At 41.1% G+C, this 11573-nt stretch overlaps 2 protein-coding genes across 2 annotated transcripts; one reads left to right on the top strand and one right to left on the bottom strand.

Moving 5' to 3' along the window:
• The first annotated feature begins 1318 nt into the window (after nucleotides 1-1318).
• Nucleotides 1319-10442, top strand: pnpla8 (patatin-like phospholipase domain containing 8). Its single transcript, XM_008401022.3, has 10 exons — nucleotides 1319-1442; nucleotides 2851-3941; nucleotides 4289-4438; nucleotides 4523-4674; nucleotides 5230-5324; nucleotides 5422-5593; nucleotides 5696-5753; nucleotides 5946-6140; nucleotides 7996-8191; nucleotides 8864-10442. Exons 2-10 carry the CDS (start codon nucleotides 3036-3038, stop codon nucleotides 9136-9138), a joined length of 2199 nt encoding a protein of 732 aa, XP_008399244.1. The 5' UTR covers nucleotides 1319-1442; nucleotides 2851-3035; the 3' UTR covers nucleotides 9139-10442.
• Nucleotides 1735-2238, bottom strand: akap14 (A-kinase anchoring protein 14). The gene has a single exon (XM_008401020.3). The coding sequence runs from the start codon at nucleotides 2236-2238 to the stop codon at nucleotides 1735-1737; it is 504 nt and encodes a 167-aa protein (XP_008399242.1).
• Nucleotides 10443-11573: the final 1131 nt, after the last annotated feature.

Raw genomic sequence — 11573 nt, 5'->3', positions numbered from 1 at the left:
CACCAAAGAGTGGGAGAATGTCTCTTATCACTGTAATACGAGCAGACCCATCTTATGAACTGTGAAATTTATGTGCGGGCCTCTGAAGTGGAGATTTCTTTTTCCACACATGAAATAAACTGGCTCTTTAGGCGCTCAGGAAAAATCTTGCAGGTAATAATCACACATTAGTGAAGGCTTGTTTCTTGTTCTATTAAATCTATCAAAATTTGTAAGTGAAACTGGTGTGTTTATGTACAATTATTATTGCATTAAATATGTAGTGACACTTTTTAAATTAATTTGACCTGATAATTACTTCTGCTTTTTTCCATATGAATGAAAAAGCAATAAATCTATATATTTCAGTCTGTATCTATTGGCATAGAACCAGCTCCAGTACATTCTCTCCTCTATAAAGATTTGCTCAAATACCATTTATTCATAACAAGCTGGTATAAAAACTGTGCTTCCACTTTGAACAGTAATGCTTGTTTGAGGCAATGCAATGTTACGGGACAAAAGCACAGTTGAATAAGATTTGAGATCGAAGAACTGGTTCAAAGCGAACCAGGCCTTCTTGTCCAACATCAGTGTTTGACCTCACCAATGCACTTATTGAAGAAGAAGAACAACAACAACAAAAATGAACCCATTCTTAAACCTTGTGGATTCCTAGTACATGACTATGGCATATAGAGTATGTTAACAGTCAGATCTTTTCTTTACATGAAATTTACTTTGTAAATTGTAAATATCCAAAATTTATGAGAAGTATCTCTTTGACATTGACTGAAATGAATTGAACCATTTCAGAGTTCAAGTCATTGACTCAACAGACAATCCCAAAACATAAAAAATGAACAAATACATAAACAGAACACATGAGGAAATAAATACAATTTTATTGATTGCATTTATTTAGTATATTGAATACGTAAAACAGCTTCATTAGAAATGTTTAAATCCAGCACTTTTTCTAATATTTTCTGTTACTTCTATTCAAAGTATTCCAATATTAGAGCTAAAAGCTACATGAAGCAATAAGATTATCATATTTTAGTTTCCATTGAATTTTTAAAGCGATTATATTTTCTGGTTTTCTTTAAATTTAGGAAGTGGAAAGGAGAATTGTACATTATATCCACTAATATCAACAAAGAAGGCATCACTGCAATACATTTTCTGTAGTGATTCTAAAATTTTCCACACCAATACAAAAATGTCCTAGCTTCAGTATTTTGTGCAATTCCTTTAAATTAATTGTCATTGCCGCGGTCTTTTTTTTTTTTGTTTAATTTCCCTCCACGGCTGTAGGTGGCAGTGATGTTTATTTTGTCTGGCTCCAGTAGAGCAGCATTCCATTTCCTGTTTATCATTCACAACTAGCTTAGGTGGAGGCGGAAACTACTAGCGCTACAATCAATGGAATATTTCAGAAAACCCTCCTTACGTTTCACGAGGTAAGAAGAAAGTTTACATACACATTTTTCACCAGTGCAATTTCTCTCGCCGACACAGACTCTTAAGATTATGTTGCTGTTCAGTATGCTTTATTTGGTAAGCCAACGCGTCCTTTTATTGCGCTGCCTCTGAACGAGTTAGCTCTCAGTCGTCAGTGTTACAGTTGTATCTAACATAGGTGTGTTTTTAACAGGTGTGCCGTCATTTCAGCTGAGACTAAAGAAAATGTCCAAAGTCCATACACAGGGCCCCTGTTATATAACTGAATGTTACATATGGTGGCCATTTGATTTATGACTCCATCATTCTCTGGAATAAATCCTTGGTGTCGGTAATGTCAGTCAACCACTTCTCGCTGAACTTGCTTGTCCCCGGAGTGTGTATGAGCCGCCTGGACTCGAGTAGGAAGCGGACTTCCACCGGAGCTTCGGGCTCGGTTTTTGATATTTCCATCGCGAAGTAGATGTTGACTCTGTCCCCTATTGGTTTTCTGGCCGTAGGGGCCATGAATAGGGCCCTGTAGAGGTGGATCTTAAAGTCATCTTCCAGTTCCGTGCGGATATAGTCCACGTTGTAGACCCAAACGGGCTGGATATCCCAGGTTTTAATATATGCCTCAATCTTAAAGTACCCCCCTCCTTTGGTGAAGTCTTTGCATAAGCCCCACACAGTGCTGTCCATCATACTGGGCGGGGGGTTTTCAAGTTCCTCCTTTAACTGTCTCTCAAACCGCAATGATTTTATAAGTAAGGAGATCTCGGCTGGCTCGTTTGTTCCACTGAGATTTTGCTCCATCTTGTCGTTTCTGTCTTGTTGTACTAGCGGTTTCTATGGTTACTGAAGAAATACAAGTCAAATAGCGCCATCTGGTGGCTACCTGCTGTTGTAACATTAATACGAAGTGTGGAACACATCTCCCTCTGCTGGCTTCTTTATGTAACAACAATACAATGATATAAATTATTTAGATGTAAACTTACTACTTTCTTTTTTTATTTTATTTTTTACAACTATTAATTTCTAAATGTGGAACTCATTTATTATATAGATGCAGCACACAACTTGTTTTTTGTTTTCTATTAAATTTGGTGATTATGGGGTGTCACGGGCTGAGCGGCCGGCCCGAGTTCGACTCCCGCCCTCGGTTCCTTTACCGCCGCATTTCTCTCCCGCTTTTTCCTTGCGCCTTTCCTGTTGGATTACTGGGAAATAAATTGCACTACAGCCGAAAAAAAATATATATATAAAAAAAATAGTTTGGTTATTATAATTGCGTGATTAATAAAAGTTTTACTTTTTGAATTGTCTTGCATCAAGAGGCACCAATACTGCAGAAAATAGAACCATCTATTTTGGTGCTTATTGGTGTAACAACAATAATAAAATGTTTTGATTTTTTTCTTACAGGAAGTGAAAGCTGCCAGAAACGTTCAGTGCAAATCATTTTTTCCTTTTAAAAATGGAGCTAACGCGACCATAGATCACGGAAGACAAACCTGCCAGGATGCCACATCATTCCAAACAAATATTTTAGCCTCTCTTCTTCTCCCCAGTCTCTTCTCCGCTAATGTTTCCAGCGGGTCATCAGACGCATGTCACGGCTCAGGTCCACAATCGACAGCGTCACCAAGGCAGTGGGAGGCACGGACCTCATCTCCAGGTTCTCCCGCTTCAAACCTGGCGGTGCTGCAACCAACGGTGCCCTCGCTGAGAAAACCCCGCTGAAACCCGAGACCTTGAGTGCTAATGACGCCTCTTCTGGAGGAATGAAGGAAAAGGCAGGTGGGACAAATGGAGAAATGGAGGAGGCAGATGAGCAGAGGGAGCAAGTTGCAGAGCAGCCTTTCGTTGCCCCAAAAAAGTCATCGCCCACCTCAATTTCAGCAGCGAACGCAGCCACTCTGAGCTCCACCTCGACTGTGGCAAAGCAAACCAGGCAGCTGTTTCACCCAGCAGCTCTGTCCACAAACATGGACGAGACATACAAGACTCTGTCCAATCACATCAACAGTTACTTTGGTCCAAACGCACCGGGAGAAGATGGCGAGAACAGGCAGCATTTTTCTGAGGCTGTTCCGCATGTCACCACCCTGAGAACGGCGGAACCCGTTCCTGTTTTGTCTCCAGTCTCGGAGACCAAGAATACCGAAGCGCCCACTAGCTCTCCACCGTCAGAAAAACCCAGTCCAGCCGAAGAGACCACCTCCGCTGCTGCCCAAGCCGGTGAGAGCACGGCTGTGTCCGTCTCCCCCAAAAAAGGTTTCACCCACTACCTGTCGTACCCCCGGCCCAGCGTCCAGGCCTTTGTTGGTAGCTACATCGCGCCCCTTGTTCCCAAGTTTCGAGGCGATCCGAAAAAAGCGACGGCCGACAAGGAGAAGTCCGCCGCAGACGGTGTAGCTGAACGCATGGCGGACAAAGCTGTGGAGAAGACCGAGGGTGAAGAGGAAAAAGCTGAAAAGGCAAAGCAACTGCAGCTGCTGAGTCAAAGGGAAAAGGTAAAGTTATTGCAAAAGTATTCATACTTTTGTAAAAAAAAAAATTTGTCATGTTCAAACAAAATTGCAACTTCTGTTAGTCTTTTGGGTTATGTCTACCAGGTTACACACCTATAAAGGAATATTTTTGCCCTTTTTTTTTTGTTAAGTAACTGTCTATATGTTTAATATTTTCCTTCCACATCTGGTTCTCAGTCTCAGGTCTTTTAAAGCCTCTAACAGGTTTTCCCAGCATTTAATCTGCAGCTTTTTCTTGTCAAACAAAAGCATTCCCACAGCATGACGCTACCATCCCCATGTCCCACATTGGTGTTTATTTATTTATTTTTTTCTAATTTGTCCATCAGATAATAGCCAGAGTGAGCGTGGACAACAGGACCAGAGCCCTGGTGAAGGGTCTGCAGAGGGTCTCCGACGTGGAGCTCCTCACCACTCGAGTGGAGGAGCTCAGCTTTCACCTCCTGGAGTTTCCCGAGACCCGGGGCGTGGCGGTCAAGGTCGGCTTGGACACACAGCTTTCTGAAGTTTGCTTCACTGCCACATGGTTGTTGGGTTTACATTCTTATCGTTGTGTCTTTTAGGAGAAACTGTTGCCGTGCTTGTTGCGGCTGCGCCAGGCCAGGGACCTTTCCCTTCAGGCGGCTGTTAGGGAAGCTCTGGCGCTGGTTGGCTACACAGATCCGGTCAAAGGCAGAGGAATTAGGGTGCTGGCCATAGATGGAGGAGGCACAAGGTACAACTCTTTATTTTTTTGAAATAGAAAAGCATGGCTGCAACAGACATTATTAATCTGAAGATACAAGCTGCAACCTTTTGAATATTTTCTGAAAACAGTTACTCTGTTTCTTTATTGGACATCAAATGCGAATGAAACCACATTTCAAAGTCTTTTAAATTATAGGACATGTTCTATAAAAAGTCTTTTGGCGTCAGGTAACTGAAAGCGGCTCATTGTTTGATGTTTTAACCAAAACCTTGTAGCCTAATTAACACATACACCAAACAAACATTTTCATTTCAGTCGACAGACATAAATTCTAGCCTGTAGTAGTAGACTGAGTACAATCCTATTGGAAAATTAGGCTGTATGTACAAGTATAAACAGGAGAATTAACTTTTAATTTTAGCTCTGCAATGAAAAACATTTTTGAACATGTTTTCTTTGTTACTTAGAAACTTTTAAAGAGGCAATTAACTGTTGCTCTCTGTATGTTGGTTTGGCAATAAAACAAAAAAAGCTGACATTTGTTATGCTTTTAAAATCTAAAGTTTGTATTTGGGTTTGCAGAGGACTGCTGGCCCTCCAGACTCTTCACAAGCTGCAAGACCTGACTGGAAAACGCATCCATCAGCTGTTCGACTACATCTGCGGAGTCAGCACTGGTATGCCTTGCTCGCTTTGTAGAGCCGCTATTTGATCGAATTTACTAACACTTATTAATTGCGTCTTAATTTTTTTTTTTTTTTTTTTTTACTACAGGTGCCATTTTGGCTTTCATGCTGGGGATTTTCCAGATCCCCTTAGAAGAGTGCGAGGATATGTACAGAAAGCTGGGCTCAGACATCTTCAAACAGAACGTCATCGTTGGAACTGTGAAGATGGGCTGGAGCCACGCGTTCTATGACAGCGAGATGTGGGAGAGCATCCTCAAGTTAGTCTCTTTCTGTCCAACTGGTCTTTACAGTTTGTGGATCATTCGTAACTGGAATAGCTTATGTGCTGTCTGTTTCGTGATCTCTTATTTTTCCTGTAGGGAACGTATGGGTGAGGGGCGCATGATTGAGAGTGCAAGGGACCCTCACTGCCCCAAAGTAAGTTCTTTTTTTGTTTGTTTTAGTAAATAGATATTTTATTATTATTTTATTTCTTAAAACTAGTAGTAATGCATTTATGGATTTTTTTTTTATTTTTATTTCTAACCTTTTTTCTGTAACTACGGTGGGATTGGTTTCTTTTGTTTTGATTTCCAAAAATCTCCTACGTTTTTTGTGTTTGTCCACTAGGTGGCAGCGGTGAGCACCATTGTCAACAGAGGTTTGCCTCTGAAGGCCTACGTGTTCAGGAACTACAGGCTCATGCCCGGGGTGAGGTCCCACTACCTAGGAGACTGCAAACACAAGATGTGGCAGGCCATCCGGGCCTCGTCTGCCGCCCCCGGATACTTCCAGGAATTTGTTCTGGGAAAAGACCTCCATCAGGTACCGGACTGATAAATGGGTCGGCAAAGGTCCGGTCCAGCCAAATTCAGTTCAGCTTTGGCTCAGATGTTTAATAGGAAGTAGCACAGTTGCAATTGAAAATCGATGTGCAGTAAAGTATCTCAACAATGGCTTTTAATTGTAATATTGCAGACTTGTAGTTGACTGCAAAGGGATGCAGTTTAGTGCTGCTAGAATTTTCTTTGATTACTTTCACTTCACTCAGTGTCACTTTGATTAATGACCGTCTTAGTTAAGGGATAGTAGCACCATGTGTTGCACTGGCTTTGATGTGGGCCAACAAGTTCAATTGTACCCTTCCAGATTTTCACAGAATAGTTTTTTTTATTGCAATTAAGTCAGTGCAGGTTCTGGATTAAAGGCACTTTCAGTTTTTCATTTGCAAAGTGAAAACTTCACCAAATGTCCCATTAAAACACTGAAGTTTGGGGTTGTAACATGTGATTGTAAAAAAAAAAATTTGATGCGGGATGAATACTTTAGATAATGCTCGGTTTATTTTTCCTTCTACCTCTTCAGTCTTTTTAATCAGAGTATGTTTGTGCCTTCAGGGATCTGCCCAAACAGACTGGTATTATTCTATAAAGTTCGATTATTAGGCCAGATATCTTTAGCCGCTCCTATTAGAGAGCAATTAGGCTGGAGGCTTAGCTTCTTTTTCGATAACCTACTTAAGCTAAATTAGCTTGGTCCCCATTGCTCTGCTGTTTCCTACAGCAGATGCTGGTATGGCTGGCCTCTGATTGTGTTTAGGTCAATAAAAGATCCTAATCTCTCAGTTTGCCTTCATCTTTCCCAAGAAGCAAGAAGTACAACATATGGCCTCGTGGTTTCCTTTACGTCAAGTCCCGTTTCTCCCCAATTCCCGTATCGAATCCTTATGTTCGTCCCGTTTGCATGGGCGTGCCCTCGTCTCCAGCGAACCCGGGGAACGGCAGCAAGCGACAAAAGATGGAGATGGATTTGTCGTCCACATTCACTGTGGAGCAGCGCAGGTTGAGCTTACATTACCACCCACGGGTCTGACTCCTACTCGAGTTTTCAGCACCTCGTGGAGGTATTTCGCAGGAAAATCATGCCAAAATACCCCACACTGGAGAGACGCACGCACTCACTGATGCGGTTTCTGGTACAGAAATTGATACAAATCTGCTAAAATTGCTGCAGAGGTTTAGACACCATCACAAAAACATCAACACATAAAACCTTTTGGGGCCAACGCAGACTGAAACAAAGACCTCCAGTTCTCTGACAGACTTCCACATCACCTTCTGAGTCATTGAAGTAATCTTTCCTCCTGCAGTGCAGAGGAAGATAAGCAACCACACTCGCAGTCTCTATCTGACTCTGGATCAGAAGTACGTCGGGACTCGGGAAAGGTCTCGGCACGGATTCGGGGGGGGGGGCGGGAAGGGGGGGAACTGAGATAGAGTCAAAGTGCTAAATCGTTCTTGCCATTTATTCAGACAGTTTGTCCTTATTATTGTTTTGCTCCACAGTTTCTTCCACAACATACAGTCACTTTATATTACTGTGAGACAATTTAATTCATGAATCAAGCTGAATTCAGAGTAACACAGCTGTGTGACTCGGTATATAGGTCATGTCTTACCTATTTTAGTTTCAGGGAGCTTGTTTACTTCTGGGTTAACTGATTTTTTTTTTTTTTTTTGCCAGAGTAGCACATCTCTAACCCAAAGCTGTGTGGCTCAGTGACAGCCTGTCTACTTCACCTCATTTATCCCCAGAAATCTGTCACCAGGACTATATTTGAACTACGCATCCAAGCACCCCACCCCATTCTTTACCTTAATCTCTCCCGCTGTCACTTAAGGACGGAGGACTCCTCATCAACAACCCCACGGCTCTGGCCATTCACGAGTGCAAGTGTCTGTGGCCGAACGCACCCCTGGAGTGCGTGTTGTCTCTGGGGACGGGGCGGTACGAGACCGTGGGCACAAACGGCACGAACTACACCAGCTTGAAGACCAAGCTGACTCACGTCATCAGCAGTGCCACGGATACGGAAGGTAAGATGTGTTGTGGCGGGGAAGAAGGATTAAAGCTGCGACCCAATGAAGAAAATTATGTCTTTTCTTCTACCAACAAATGAAGACTGAAGTCTTTTTATTTTCTGTCCAGTCGCACATTAAAGCCTTAAAATGTCTTAAATTAATTTCTGAAAAATGCTAATTTTCTTTAAATTTCTTAATCAGAGGTCTTAAATTTTGCCCTGGCAGAGCTAATTCATCTTGTATGTCCTATGACTTTGTCTAACTAAAGTTTGAGTCACCCCCATACATATTCATTGCGTTTTATGATTTGAGGAAATTGAGGCTACTGCTAACTAGCTGCTGGTATTATTATTTTTGCCTAAATGAGTTTGGGCTAAATAATAATTTCCCTAATTAATGAATGCGTCTCTAATCTTCCAAACTGTTGTAATTTTTCTTTATAAGGGTCTTGTTAATACTCTACATCTGGACAAGCTCTCTGTTTTTACCCCATGTGATGTCACCGGGCATGTTTGCAGCTCAGAAGTTGTTTTCGGATTGTATATTTCATCTTTGAAATATCATGTTTAACCCTCTACAAAAGACTGACCATAGAGTGCTGTTTCTGTAGGTGCCAGACTCCATCTAAAGCGAGTTTTACTCATCAAGAGTGTAGGTCCTGGCTTTGATGTGAACTTTCAATTTCAGAGGTGCACACCATGCTGGACGCCCTGCTGCCACCGGACACCTACTTCCGCTTCAACCCCCACATGAGCGAGGACGTGCCGCTGAACGAGAACCGCCAGGAAAAGCTGAACCTCCTCAAAGGCGAAGGGGATCGCTACCTCGAGCGCAACCAGGCCAAGCTGAAGAAGGCGGCCAGCGTGTTGGGCCAGGAGAAGGGCGCCATCCAGAAGCTGGCCGAGTGGGCCAAGCTGAAGGCCGACATGTACGAGGGAATCCCCTCCATGTCCAAACTGTAAGTTTTTAAGGTAATGAGGGGCTAAGGGGAAAAGGAAAAAGCATTTTCTGACGCATTCTTATTTGGAATTTGATTCATTCCTAAACGTTTACATGGGCTAATCATGACATTAACCCAACGCTAAAAACTGTTTATTTATTACAATATTGAGATGAAAGAAGTGGAGTTAAATAATGTGTTATACAAATTTTTTTTTTAAAGGAATATGTGTGATAGACACAATATTATGGCTGCTGTAAGATTTAAAAAAGTATGCATTTCTAAAAGGAAAAAAGAAAACTTTGTATAAGAATGAGTTGACTTGAGTTTGAACATTGAAAATGTAAATGACTTGCATGTGTGAGACACATGTTAATGGCCTGACGTGGATGTATGACGTGTTCATTTCCACATGTGGAACAAATGCCTGAAAATGGAGCTGCACCCATCAGTCAGAACTTTTTTTCTCCTGTATATTAAAAGGAGAAAAACGACAAAAGTCCCGCTATTTACATTCTAACGATGCGTTGACCTGCCGCTTGCGCTTAATTAATATTAAAAAAAATTCAAGGAATTTGGGAAATTTTCTATATTCTATACAATTCAAAACTTCTACCTCGGTCGCGGGAACTGCAGAACGTTTATCTTTCGCGTGAAGGTCGTTTAGGGAAATAAATGATGAGAAAGTGGGACCTCAAAGAAAACTGGAAATTGGTATCGGCAATGAAATGTCTGATAGGTGCATCTCTACCTGTAAGTGATGTTTGCTTGCGTCCTTGGTAACTTGAACAGATTATGGTGTAAAGGATATGTGATTGCACATTGGGAACTGAGATAAGACTGCCTATTACTAACACTGTACAAAAGTAAAACCAGAAACTTGTGCACTTTGTAGGATAACCTTGTTTATTTTTAAAATAATGAGAAAATGTATTACTATTTGAAACAATCATGAGTGTCTTTAAGTTCATCTTTGTAGATTTTAGGAAGAAAATAAAACAAATGCATTCACTGGCCTAATTTTTAAATTTTTCAAAGCATGCTTATTCTGCTTGAAGCATTGACTTTTTGGGCCGTCGTTATGAAAATCCTTTCATATTGTGAGCATGTTTAACACTATGAGAATCAACTTGCTGTGATTCCTTCTGTCTCTGTTCCTTAATGGAATTTTAAAAAGATCCACAATGTCATGAAACAATAAAAGTTGTTATTAAAACGCACTTGATTTCTCGTCTCATCCGAGTCGATGGCACTCTCTGTGACAGTATCGCTTATTATGTTTGACACACTTTCACGCTGCACAATAAAGTCGTCACTCAATGCTGATTGTCTTCCTGTGGTTAACTGCCGTTTCTTTCAGCTGCAAATTCCCCGCTCCATTTTTTGATCTCTCTAATTACTATTTGGTGAAATTCTTTGACATCATTTCATGTCTTGCCGTCGTTGCTATGGCCACCATGGATCTTACCCACAATGACTGCCGATATTTAAAAGTGAAGGGTCTTCTCTTATTCTTTCTTTTGTTTTTTTATTTTACATTTGTTTGGGGGGGAAAATACCCTAAATTTTGAAGTAACTATATCATCCCTTTATGTAGCTTTCTGTTGCTTTAAAAAAATAAATAAATAAAAATATTAAAAGTCAAAACAGGTCACGTTGGTATGGGCACTTTTGCTTTTCTTTAGAAACTTGTAAATACAAATTTCAATGCAGTAACCCTAAAATACTGCACTAAGAGGACTCTGTACCAATGAAAGCTCACTCACCTCAGCATTCTAAGTGCTCGCAGTAGAGTGCAAAGTCACTATGCCATTACACAGCAGCACATTAATAATTTGACGCCCTTCGTCAAAACACACATGCATTGTATAAAGTTAATTTGTCTCATAAACAACACACAAATCTGATTTGAACCACAGGCTGCACTGCATGGCAGGAATGTCCAAAGTGAATCTGACATTATTTCTAATTTATTTGAGCCAAGATATAAAATAAAATGCATAATGTGGGTTTATGTAAATACCAGTGGAAATATCATTTTTTTTTGTAGCATCTCCAGTAAAATAATTTAGTTTCATTAAATTTGAAGCGGTATTTATTTTTAGGAATAAATACCCGGTGGTGCCTAAAGTTGTGCAATCTTTAGGTCTGTCAACAACTTTTCTCAGAGTTTTTAAAGCCAAAATGTCAAAAACTCTGGTACATGCAACAAAAAATATATTTTCGTCGCTCACATCACCGCGTCATTAGTCGCTTGTTGTGGCAGGACCTGTCTGTCTCTTTCCCACCTCCTCCACAAGCCGGGTTGGATTGTGTGGTCCGGTGGCGTTCCCTAGCAACTGTTGTAGCTCCGTCTTATTTACAATATTGTCGATGTACCCACGCTTGTCTATAATTGTCCCGGATCTGGCAGAAACGGAGCATGAAACCGTGTGTCTGCTGTGTGTATGTTTTATT

This window comes from Poecilia reticulata, chromosome 23 (genome assembly GCF_904066995.2).
Source record: "Poecilia reticulata chromosome 23, P_reticulata-male-v2, whole genome shotgun sequence".
Classification (NCBI taxonomy): Eukaryota; Metazoa; Chordata; class Actinopteri; order Cyprinodontiformes; family Poeciliidae; genus Poecilia; species Poecilia reticulata.
The sequence above is the reverse complement of the archived record's forward strand: the minus strand, read 5'-3'. Positions and strand labels throughout refer to the sequence as shown.